Below are 10,865 nucleotides of genomic sequence, written 5' to 3'. Positions count from 1 at the left end.
GTAATTTATAACCTTGTATGTATTTAGTTCCCCTTATGTTCCTTGTGTTAGTGTGTTGTATGTAATTATTGTATATAATTATTGTCTTATAATAAACCATTTTGTTTGTTTCACTTTAATTTTGCTATACTAGTGTGTTAATCCCTATATTCAGTCTGGGCCGCCTAACTCAGTAATAGCTGAGTCAGCCTGGCCCACTCATGCCTCCTTCCACCCATTATAACCTATTTAACTGAGGCCGCCTTTCAGTGCTTGTGTAATTTCCTCTGGCTTCACCAGCAAGTCTGTATCTCCCTTCATGGGTGTTAAGTGTACTTTCGATGTTACTTGCTTCCATTTCTGTGAGAGCTGCCCTCTTAGTTGACACATTAGGAATGGAACCGGAACTTCAAAGCAAATAGTACAAACTGTTGCAGCTTGAATTGCAGCTGGCAGCTGTAATGCCTCATCCCCTCTGTGGACTGGCAGAGAGGAGACATGTCACACACACTCACACATGGGTGAAGATAAGGTTTTCTCTATCAGCATTCAGATCTAGTATCCAGGGAGTAAAATTTGTTGCCTTCACTATGGTTGTAAATTTACTGAAGTCAAAATCAAGTCACTGAGTTTATGAAGAATAAGACCCCTTCCTCAGGCATGTTCAGGCAACTTTGGAACAAGACCCTAAATTTGGTATAGCCGGGCATGGCAGGATCAACTGAGTATATGGGGCATATGAGGTGGGGCAGAGCTTGAGTAACAGGCCCTCCATCCTTCCCTCCCACTTACTCCTAATCTATTATTCATTTTACTTTAGAGGAGATTAACAGAGGGTTGGCTCAGGAACTTTCTGTTTTTCCAGACTTGCACAACACCAGACACAGCACACGAGGTCTTGGCTATTTGAACTGCAGGGGAAAAATATTCTCTTTTTGCTGTGGTGTGACCTAATGCACATTTCTGCCTTCCTTTATTCCAATAGGGTCAGCCCAAGAATGAAATAAACTTGCTGAGTAATAGTTTGGTACGCTCAGACCTTCAAGTGAGCTGTTTTCATTATCCCCTCAGTCTTGGCTGCAGCTCCACTTTTATTCCACACAGCACAGGATGTCATGACATCAGTTCTGGAATTTCCTCTCATCTCCCTTTTTTTCTTCTGGTAATCATATAAAAAGGCAAGGAAAAGCTAGTTGTTCAGTGTCAATCCAAGTTTGCAATACTCCCTGGTCCAGTTGTGATCATCTGCATCTGATAGCAACATGAAAGTCTGTGTGCCTGTTGTCATGATCCTTCTCATCTCTGCCTTCTTCTCCCAGGCCTCCTCTGCTCCAGGTGAGTTCAGCATATACGTTTTTGAAGGTACCACTAATATAGTCCACCAATAGACTCTTTACCCACTCATGCACTGAACTTTGTTCTCATGTCAGGAAATAGGGATTTCATTTGTGCCTAGAGTAGAGGTCTCCAACAGCCATGGTGAGCAATTTTGAAGCTCAACCAGCCTGCCCCCAAAACTCTATTTCACGCTCCCTCCTTGCAGTTATCTATCTGTCTGTCAATGTATTCTGAGGCCCAAGAGCACTACAGTTATTTCTGGTTGTAGTTCTTTGCTTTCTGAATAAAGGATATAGAAGAAGAGGGAGGAATTATCACATGGGGAAACTCTCCCTTGAAGTCTTGTGGCCAAGAACAGAAGCTGCTTCCCACTCCAGCCAAACTGCCCAAGCAGATGCATCCCAGTGCTACTTCTCCTTGGGGTATAGTTCAGCATGGGATCATGTTGTCTTTTCCATCTATTCTAGTGGGTTCTGACATGCCAACCTCCTGCTGCTTCTCCTATACAAGTCGCAAGCCCCCACGTAACTTAGTGGTGAAGTATTACAGTACCAACAACAAGTGCTCCTGGCAAGCTGTCGTGTAAGTACAAACTTCTGGCTCCTGACAAATAACAAAGGTGCAGGGTCATCTTTCCTTCCAGTGCATGCACTGGAATATATGAATGGACGGCAATGAAAGGGCTTGCTCCTTTGGTATCTGGCACCATGAAAGGGCTGCTGCTTTTGGTTGCTAATTTGCAGGCTATTCAGGAGTTGGAGACATTGGGTCCTAAAGAGAGACCCTGAGAGCCAAGCACATGCAGCCTTGAAATGGGGCTACCATGAGGGGCTTACACAGCATTTCCCAAGACTCTAAGGATTCTTCCTGAAAAAAATCTGGGGTGGGACGTGCTTGCCCCAGGGTGTCGTGGAGTGTGGAGGAGGGAGGAATTGATGCTGTGGGGGAGAAATTTGAGGAGGCCATTAATACATGGAACAGGCTGATGTCTGAAAAGCCCATAAGGCCATAAGGCAGCACATAAGGAGCATGGGACTGTGACAGAGACAGGAACAGGATTGAATCTAGTAGCATAACTGGGGTGGGGGGGTGTGACATGGGCACCAACCCCTTATGCTGATTTTGAGGCAATGCCAGAGTGGTAGCTTCTGTAACCCCTGCTACCACTGCCACCAGAAGCTCCTTGTTAGGCCTCTGACTGAATGAACTGGATCATCCAGCGCTTCAATTTGGTAGAAACCTAAGGCGGAGAAGCAGGAGGGCAGAGTGTCTCTCATTCCAACCTGTCTCTTTCATTCTCTGCAGGTTTATCACAAAAAAAGGCCGTGAAATTTGTTCTAACCCTGAAGACTCATGGGTTCAAATGTACATGAACAGCCTGGAACAGAACTGAATAGTGCAGGGACTGTGTGGGAACACCTCAGAGCCCCAGCATGGACTGGAACCTGAATGGGACACACAAAGAGAATAGTCTAATGACAGATTTCACTGAGTGCCTGTGACAGGCACAATGTAGGGCCTTGCTTCATGACTCTGCAATCAAAATTACTGCTATCCACCCACCTGAAAAAAAATGAGAAACTCTGGAATTTAGACACTGTTTAAAACTATTTAAGAAATGCAGCCAGTGCAAATGATATTTTTCTATTGCTGCTACTCTTATTTATGGGGCCTTTGTAGGCAGGTTGCCTGAGCCGACTCACTGTGACTGTCACATGCCTGTGGCTGTTAAACATATTTTGTACCAGACAGAGTGTTTGTGCTGTGAGTCTTATCAATGATCTGGGCTTGTTGACAATGTAGTGTGGAAAGATGATTTGGAGAATAAATATTTTATATAAAACTCCCTTGTTTTTTCCTTCATGTCAGCACTTGGAATATTTCCTGGGCCTGGGAACATAATATGTAACACACCATGTCCTTCCCCCCTTAACAGTCAAACAAGAAAAAAGGGTGGGAGTACAATTTGTTGGTCTGCCAAGGTTCATGCAAATTTATCTCATGCAGAACTCAGAGCCACCTCTGGCACACATGTACCTCTCCATCTATGTCATTCATCTTGTATGACCTACAAAGGGGGCACAACCTCAACTGCCCACCCACCTTTAACATACGTACATCTGACTCCCCAGGTACCTCTCCACTTTTACCTGCTACATCCCTCTCCTCCCCCAGCCTTTCTCTCACCCCCTGATACCTCAATTTACTTTTTCACTGACTGGCTTTCTTGCATGCATATCAGCCTCTGGCTTCTTTACTATTCATTCCATCCAGGAGAAGCACACACCAACTACAAATACTTCCTCAGCATAAAAAAATGGTTTTTAAACCCAAAAGCTTGCTAAGATATATTTTCCCGACTATTTAGTTGGTCTAATAAAAGGTGTTAGATTGACCCAAAGAACCTTGTCTGCCTTGTGTGTGTTAAGGCAGAGTGGGATGAATGCAGCAGGAATGGTAGCCTGTACAGGTAGCCTTTCCAGTGCTGGTTAGATCTCAGCCCACCCACCTGTTTCTGGGCCAAATGCCTGCTCCTCTTTTCCCTGCCATGCCTTGATGGAAAACTGATTTAGATGTTATCCAGGCGGGAGACTGCCCATTTAGGTCCCTGATATCTAGCAGTGACGTCCATTCTGCAGCTCCGTACCTTCTGTATACTGCGGCCTATGCCTCGCAGATTGCATCCTTCACCCCCGCCAGCTGTGGTCCCCTTTCTGGGACCTTTAGCTCCCCCATAGGCCCTGGTCCCACCTTCAGGCCAGTCAGAATTGTCTCTTGCTATGGGCATTCCTTGTGGTAGGCCCCTGCCCTTTGACCCCCCCCTTTTAGGTCATGGGCCCAGCACAGACCAGTTGAGGGTACCTCAGGTCAGATCTGAGCCACCTGCCTGTTCTCACCCTCACAACTCCAGAGTAACCAGTAAGCCTCAGGCCTCTCAAAGGTCTTACAGGCTTGGGCTTTCCCCAGCCAGGACTGTGTGTGCCCTTGCAGTGGCTGGAGGTTTTCAGGTGCCCTCTACCCACCTTTCACCAGGGAGGTTTGTGGTCCTGGCATTTCCTGGGGCTGCCACACCACTGGCAGTCCCACCAGGCCTCCCTACCCTGGCAGGGTGCAGTTTTAGGTCATGCCCAGGACCTGGGGCCTCCTCCTTCCCCATAGCCCCAGCTCATGCCTCCAAGTTCTTCCTGGCATGGGAGCTCAGCTCTTCAGGGACATGCTCTTCCCCTGCTGGCTGGTGATAAACTAAACTGCCATCTCCAGCTCTGAGAGTGGGGCATTAAATGGTTCTGAAAGAAAATTAAAAAAGCAAATAGGTGCAGAGTGAGGAGGGTGGCACTCACTCCATCTTCACGTGCAGCTTGGGGAACCCCAGCAGTGTGAGGTTCACCTTCAGGAACACCAGCTACTCCACCAAACCAGGATCCAAGAAGGCATGGTGGGTGTCACAACATTACCAGCTACGCTGAACACCCTTCAGGTAAGTGGGGCAGTGGGCAGGCACAGCTGCAGAGGATCCGGAAGGGGAGCCCCTTGGAGCCCTCTTAAATGAGCCAGCAGGGAGCCATGCTCCAGAGCCGTGTGTGTGGACAGAGAGCGCAAACAGGCATGCTCTGTAAGGGTGCACCTGTGTTTGCGCACGTGTACATGCAAGGCGAGAGCACAGAAGGAGACAAGAAGGAGCACCCAACAGGAGAGTGATGAGGACTCGTAACTCTTCAGCTAAGGTAAGGGCACGGGGTGCTGCTGCTGGGGACTCTGCCCCGATGATGCCGCCCACCCACGGCTCCTCAGAGGTCTCCACCCAGACAAAGCCCTGCCCCCCTCTCTGCAGGGGTGATCTGGCGGGGTTACTGCCATCGGGGTGGGGGGCTCACCTGTCCCTCATGTGTCCACCTTTGGGCCTTGGAGGAGCAGGTGAAGGAACTCCAGGAGGCGGCGAACAGGCTGAGGGGGATCAGGGAGGATGAGGCAGTGATTGACAGGTACTTCCATTCCTTACAGCTCCAGATGCCTATGGGTGAAACCCCATGAAAGGCATCTGCAGCAGAGGAGTGGAGAACTGTCACCTCTGGACCCAGGCGGCAAGATCTGGTGTCTGCTTCTCCATTGCATCTGGGGAACAGATATGGGGTCCTGGCAGCCTTGGTGGAGGAAAATTCTCCAGCAGAGGAGGATGAAGAGAAGGTGGTCCCTGCAAGCAGTGCTGGGCAGACTGGGGGACCATTGCCCAGGCAGAAGAAGAAACGCTGTTATTGTGGTGGGTGACTCAATCCCGAGAGGCACGGAGGGGCTGATCTGCCAACCAGATCCTATGGTGAGAGAGGTCTCCTGCATGCCTGGAGCAAAGATGAGCGACATCACTGCAAAGATTCCTGACCTCATCAAGCCTTCCGACTACTACCCCATGGTCCTTGTCCTTGTGGGACTAATTATGCAGCTGGGAGTAGTCCTGACCACATCATGAAGGACTTCCATGAGCTGGGGGTTGGGCTTAGAAAGTCAGGGGAACAGGTGGTATTCTTCTCCATCCTTCCAGTTGGCAGCAGCTGGAGGTGCCAGGTTGCCTGCATCAGGGTAGTCAACCAGCAGCTCCAGAGATGGTGTCTTCAGGAGGGCTTCGGATTCTACAACCAGAACCAGCACTTCCAGGAAGAAGGCTTCCTAGGATAGGATGGTCTTCATGTCTCTTCTAGAGGTAAGCATCTGTTTTCCCGCAGGTTGGATGATCTCCTCTGAAGAGCTTTAAACTAGGATTGACGGGAGACGGGGAACCAGTGGTCAATGAGAACCCAGGGTTGGAAAGCCACAAGGCCCAGACCTAACCAGGTAAGCACAAACCGTCAAGGCAAAGGGGCACCAAGAGCACCCATTGGGGGGCTAAAATGTCTTTACACAAATTCCAGGAGTATGGGAAATAAGCAGGAGATCACACTCCTACTTGCTAGCACACAGTCTGACCTAGTCGGCTGAACTGAAACATGGTGGGATTCTACGCATGACTGGGTGGTAGGCATTGAGGGCTATAGGTTGTACAGACGTGACAGAGTGGGAAAAAAAGGTGGGGGTGTAGCTGTCTATGTTAAGGAGCAGTACACATCTTCCATCATCAAGGCAGGAGTAGAGGAGGGGAATACCGAGGCATTGTGGGTCAGGATCCAGGGGGGGCCAGGGGAAAGGGACTTGGTAGTGGGGTTCTACTACAGATCTCCTCACCAGGATGACAAGCTAGATGATGTATTCTCCAGGCAGCTCTCAGATGCCACACAGGCGAGGGAGGCAGTGGTCATGGGGGATCTAAATTATCCAGACATCTTCTGGGAGGAACAGGAGGCCAACATAAGCTGCTCATGGAGGTTCTTACACTGCGTGCAGGACCTCCACCTGACCCAGGTGGTGTCCAGTCCCACCAGGGGCAGCGCCTTGCTAAACCTGGTCTTAGCTACAGGGGATGGTCTTGTGGGGAATCTGTGAGTACACAGTAACCTGGGAGATACTGACCATCTCTTGGCAGAGTTCACTATCCAGTGAAGGGTGAGAAAAATATCCAGTGAGGCTAAAGTGTTAGACTTCAGAAGGGCCAACTTTAGTAAATTTAGAAGCCTAGTTAGTGAGGTGACGGAACTCAAGAGCATCGAGCAAATGGGGGTCCAGGAGGGTTGGAGGTTTCTCAAGGGAGTGATCCTTGGGACACAAAAGGAGTCTACCCCCTTTCGCAGGAAAGGGGCTAAGGGGATGAAAAATCCCCCTTGGCTGAACAGGGAGCTCCAGGAAAGACTGGGGGCAAAGGAAGAGATTTATAGGCAGTGGAAGCAGGTGGCAGCCACCAAGGAGGCATACACCTCCCTGGCATGCTATGGCAGGGAGTCAGTTAGGCAGGCCAAGGCAGGACTGGAGCTTAGGCTGGCTTCAACAATTAAGGACAATAAAAAGTCCTTCTACAGATACATAGCAAGCAAAACGAAAGCACAGAGTAACATAGGGCCCCTGCAGGACAAAACTTATAGCCTTTTATGATCAGGTCACACACTGCCTAGACACAGGAGCTGAGGCTGATGTCATCTACCTGAATTTTAGGAAGGCCTTTACCAGTTTCGCATCCTATTCTCATAGGGAAGCTAACAGGCTGTGGAGTGGATGCTTACACAGTTAGGTGGGTGGCCAGCTGGCTTAGGGACAGCCTACTGCACTGTCAGTGTAGCTGTGATGGTCCAGAAATTATGTGAGAGGCAAGGATTTCTTAGGTTGATATCTTTTATTGGGGCAACTATGTAGTTGGGATAAAGCTAGACAAGCTGTTGAATGTAAGGTGTTCCCCTTGCAACACAACCTATTGTTTCTTTGTCATTTAGTTCTTTACTTGGCTTTCAGTTCTACTAATCCCATCTCCCCCCATTTAACTAACAGTTTTCCATGGGGTACCTTATAAAATGTTGCACCAAAAGCCAGACAGATAAGTCCTACCATACGCCTTTTGTCTGGACAATCAAAGAAAACTGGCAGGTTAACCTGATACAACCTACCCGTGGTAAATTGAAGTTGTGTTTAATCCCATTTACTGTTTACTTGCATGCCTTTGCTATTTTCTTCAATATCTGTTCTAAAAACTTGCATAACAGACTACAGGCTGTACTGTACTTGCCTGGAGCACTTCTTTCCTTTCTAAATAAGGATATTATATTTGTTATTCTCCAGTCAGATGGTACCACTCTAATTTGAAAGATTCATTACAAATTCCAACTTGCAATTATATGTGGTAGTGCTTTCAAAATCTGTGGCTGGAAATCATCTCACTGTGCACTCCCCTACCCCCAATGACTGCCTTAAACTCTTTAAGGTTTTAGTGATTTGAAAGTGCTTAGTTTCCATTTCCAAATTGTCATTTTGCCATTCCCTGTATGTAACTTGTCTTTGTCCCAAGTTCTACATTACTGACTTACTGAAAAATGAGGCAAAATATTCATTGAGTTTTTGGGTCATGCCTAGATTATCTTTCATTTCTATCTCATGCATACAGCATGTTTCTTTTCTTGTTCTTCCTATTTATAAGGCAGAGGAACTTTTGACTTTCTGTTTCAATTTCCTTTCTTCAGTTTGGCTATTAGCCATTTTGTGGTTGGGAAAACACCTCCCAGTCTCTGTGGTGTTTTTAATCCTATCAGGCATTTCATCTAACATTGGATCCAGTGGGTTTCTCCTCTCCAGTCTTGCTCAAGTCCTGTCTTGCTCAATCCAACTAATTTATTTCATTCTCACTTCTCAGAACTGGTCCTGGAGGCTGTGGTTTCCACCTTTCCTCTCTGCTTTAACTTATTTTGAGCTTCTAGTTTCCTGTCTGATTTGGGGACATTTCAGTCTTGTTGGTAGGGAGGATAATGTTAGAGGGAGGAGAGCTTTGATGCTGAAACACTGCTGAGGCAGTGGGGAACAGATGTTTTTTCTGTTTTCTAGAGTGTATTATTTGTGGATGACCATTTTTAACATACCTGATTGTCCCGGGGCTCAGGATCAGACAGGGGGGAAGCCTCATTCAGAGGCAAATCCCAGACTGAGGTAAAAGAAGAAAAAAGCATACCTGTTACAGGGGTCTGGAGGGGCGAGGAAGCACGCCATGGAAAACCGCCCAGGCGGTTTATCAGCTGCACCCATCTCCAGCTGGGGCTGGGTGATGTCATGAAGAAAAGCCACCTGGTGAAGATAGAAATCACCCCTGAAAGTGTGGGAGAGAGGACGCCGAGGGCCAAAGGAGAGGCAGGGAACCGCGGGTCGGAGAGCATTCAGCCACTGTGGTTGGCAGTGGCGGTGGTGACAGCAGGAGCTGCAAGAGATCCCTGAGCCGGGGAAGACAGGTGGGGATCGAAGGAGCTGGCAGGGAGGCCGGCAACGGCAGTGGCAGCAGGAGCTGTGAGGGATCCCCATGCTGGAGAAGACTGGTGGGGATCAAAGGAACCGCTGGGGAGGCCGGCAGCGGCTACAGCGAAAGCTGGTGTGGGAATTCCCATCAAAGGCAATGGGTGCCATAGCTCCAGGGCTGAGGTGGGTCCTGAAGGGGAGGAAAGAGATCGCAGCTGGGGTGAAGGCATGGACCCCGACCCAGAGGATGCGCTAGCCAAGGGACGTTAGAGGCATTAGGGGCTAGGGGAGTATGGGACTCTCCCCGTGGTTGCTCCTCTTCTTTTTATTCTCTCTTTTTCACACTTCTTCGGTAGTCGTGTTGTTAGTTTCTTTTTTGTTTCACAGCGGGTTGTTTTGGGGCAAGGGGTTTTATGGTGGTGAGGGTATTGGTTGTGTTTTCCTTTTTTCGGGCTGGTTTATTTTAGTTCCCTGTTTAGAGCAGGTTAGCGGAGCAGGCTGGGGTAGCAGGGACTTCATCCAAAGACGGGAAAGGAACCACATGAGAACGCGGTGAGGGCCAACGACATCAGCCATAGAAGGCTCAGGGCATCAAAGGGGACAAGCCCAAAGGCCAAGTATCACCAGACCCTCTGGGTCTGGTCAGAGCCCAAGTTGCTCATGTGCGAGAGACAATGTGGGGACCAGGGAAGACACCTGCAGGGGAGAGCTGCAAAAGATCCTGAGGCTTGTCTCAAAGGTTGGTGTATGGCTGGGGTGCAGGGGAGGTTGGAGCCCTGTGGACATCTGCCAGGACACATGACAACTCTGGTGGCATCCTCAAAGGGGACCCCCTCCACTGAAGGACCAACCAAAGTCATGACAGGTGAGTTTGGGGGTCACTCTGAAGGTAATCAAGGTACCCTCTGGGGTCAATACGAGGTTCCCTGGTGAGCAAGGTCAGCTGCTCAGGCAAAGGCAGTGCAGGAGCGAACCATCAAGAGAAGACGGGCACGTTGATATTTTACCTATACACCTATAGCTTTTTCTCCCCTAGGAAGCTGCACGTAGCTAAAAAAAGTTGCATGTGAACTTTTCTTCCATATCTGAGTTAGACCCATTAAATGTAATCCATTAAAACAAGGTTTAAAGACAAATTAATCACACCCACACAGGATAATGCAACAGTTTAACTAAACATGTGGATTTTGTATGCAGAGGCTGAATGAAAAGTATTCCAGCTTGTATTTCTGGCTCTGCCACTACCCTTCTGAGTGGCCCTTGTCTAGTCACGTCATCACTTTGTGCCTCAATTTCCTCATTTGTTAAATGCTGTAAAGTCTTCCAGTGAAGAACACTCTGTAGCATCTAGGTCTCCTGTATTTCAATTTTCATTTAGAGCTGTATGAATAAACCTTATCAAACACTGGATAGTGCAGCGCTGGTGAGCCTATTGTTACACAAATTGCCAAATGCTCAAATCATAAGTGAGGGAGGATAAGGCAAAGGATAAGGATAAGGATGATCACCAAATCATTAGATGCAGGGGTAGCAGTGGACATAGTCTTCCTGGACTTCCGGAAGGCTTTCAACACTGTCTCTCACCCTGTTCTCATTAAGAAACTGGGGGACTGTGGTGTCGACACCCACACAGTCAAATGGGTTGCCAGCTGGCTGGAGGGCCACACCCAGAGGGTGGTAGTGGATGCGTCCTTCTC

At 48.5% G+C, this 10,865-nt stretch overlaps 1 protein-coding gene across 1 annotated transcript; it reads left to right on the top strand.

The window, feature by feature from the left end:
* Nucleotides 1-1,148: 1,148 nt before the first annotated feature.
* On the top strand, nucleotides 1,149-2,725 carry LOC109289266 (C-C motif chemokine 4-like). Its single transcript, XM_019505293.1, has 3 exons — nucleotides 1,149-1,314; nucleotides 1,785-1,899; nucleotides 2,623-2,725. Exons 1-3 carry the CDS (start codon nucleotides 1,242-1,244, stop codon nucleotides 2,708-2,710), a joined length of 276 nt encoding a protein of 91 aa, XP_019360838.1. The 5' UTR covers nucleotides 1,149-1,241; the 3' UTR covers nucleotides 2,711-2,725.
* Nucleotides 2,726-10,865: the final 8,140 nt, after the last annotated feature.

This window comes from Gavialis gangeticus, unplaced genomic scaffold (genome assembly GCF_001723915.1).
Source record: "Gavialis gangeticus isolate Ggan-Ray unplaced genomic scaffold, GavGan_comp1, whole genome shotgun sequence".
NCBI lineage: Eukaryota > Metazoa > Chordata > Crocodylia > Gavialidae > Gavialis > Gavialis gangeticus.
Note: the sequence above shows the minus strand (reverse complement) of the source record. Positions and strands in the feature narration are given on the sequence as shown.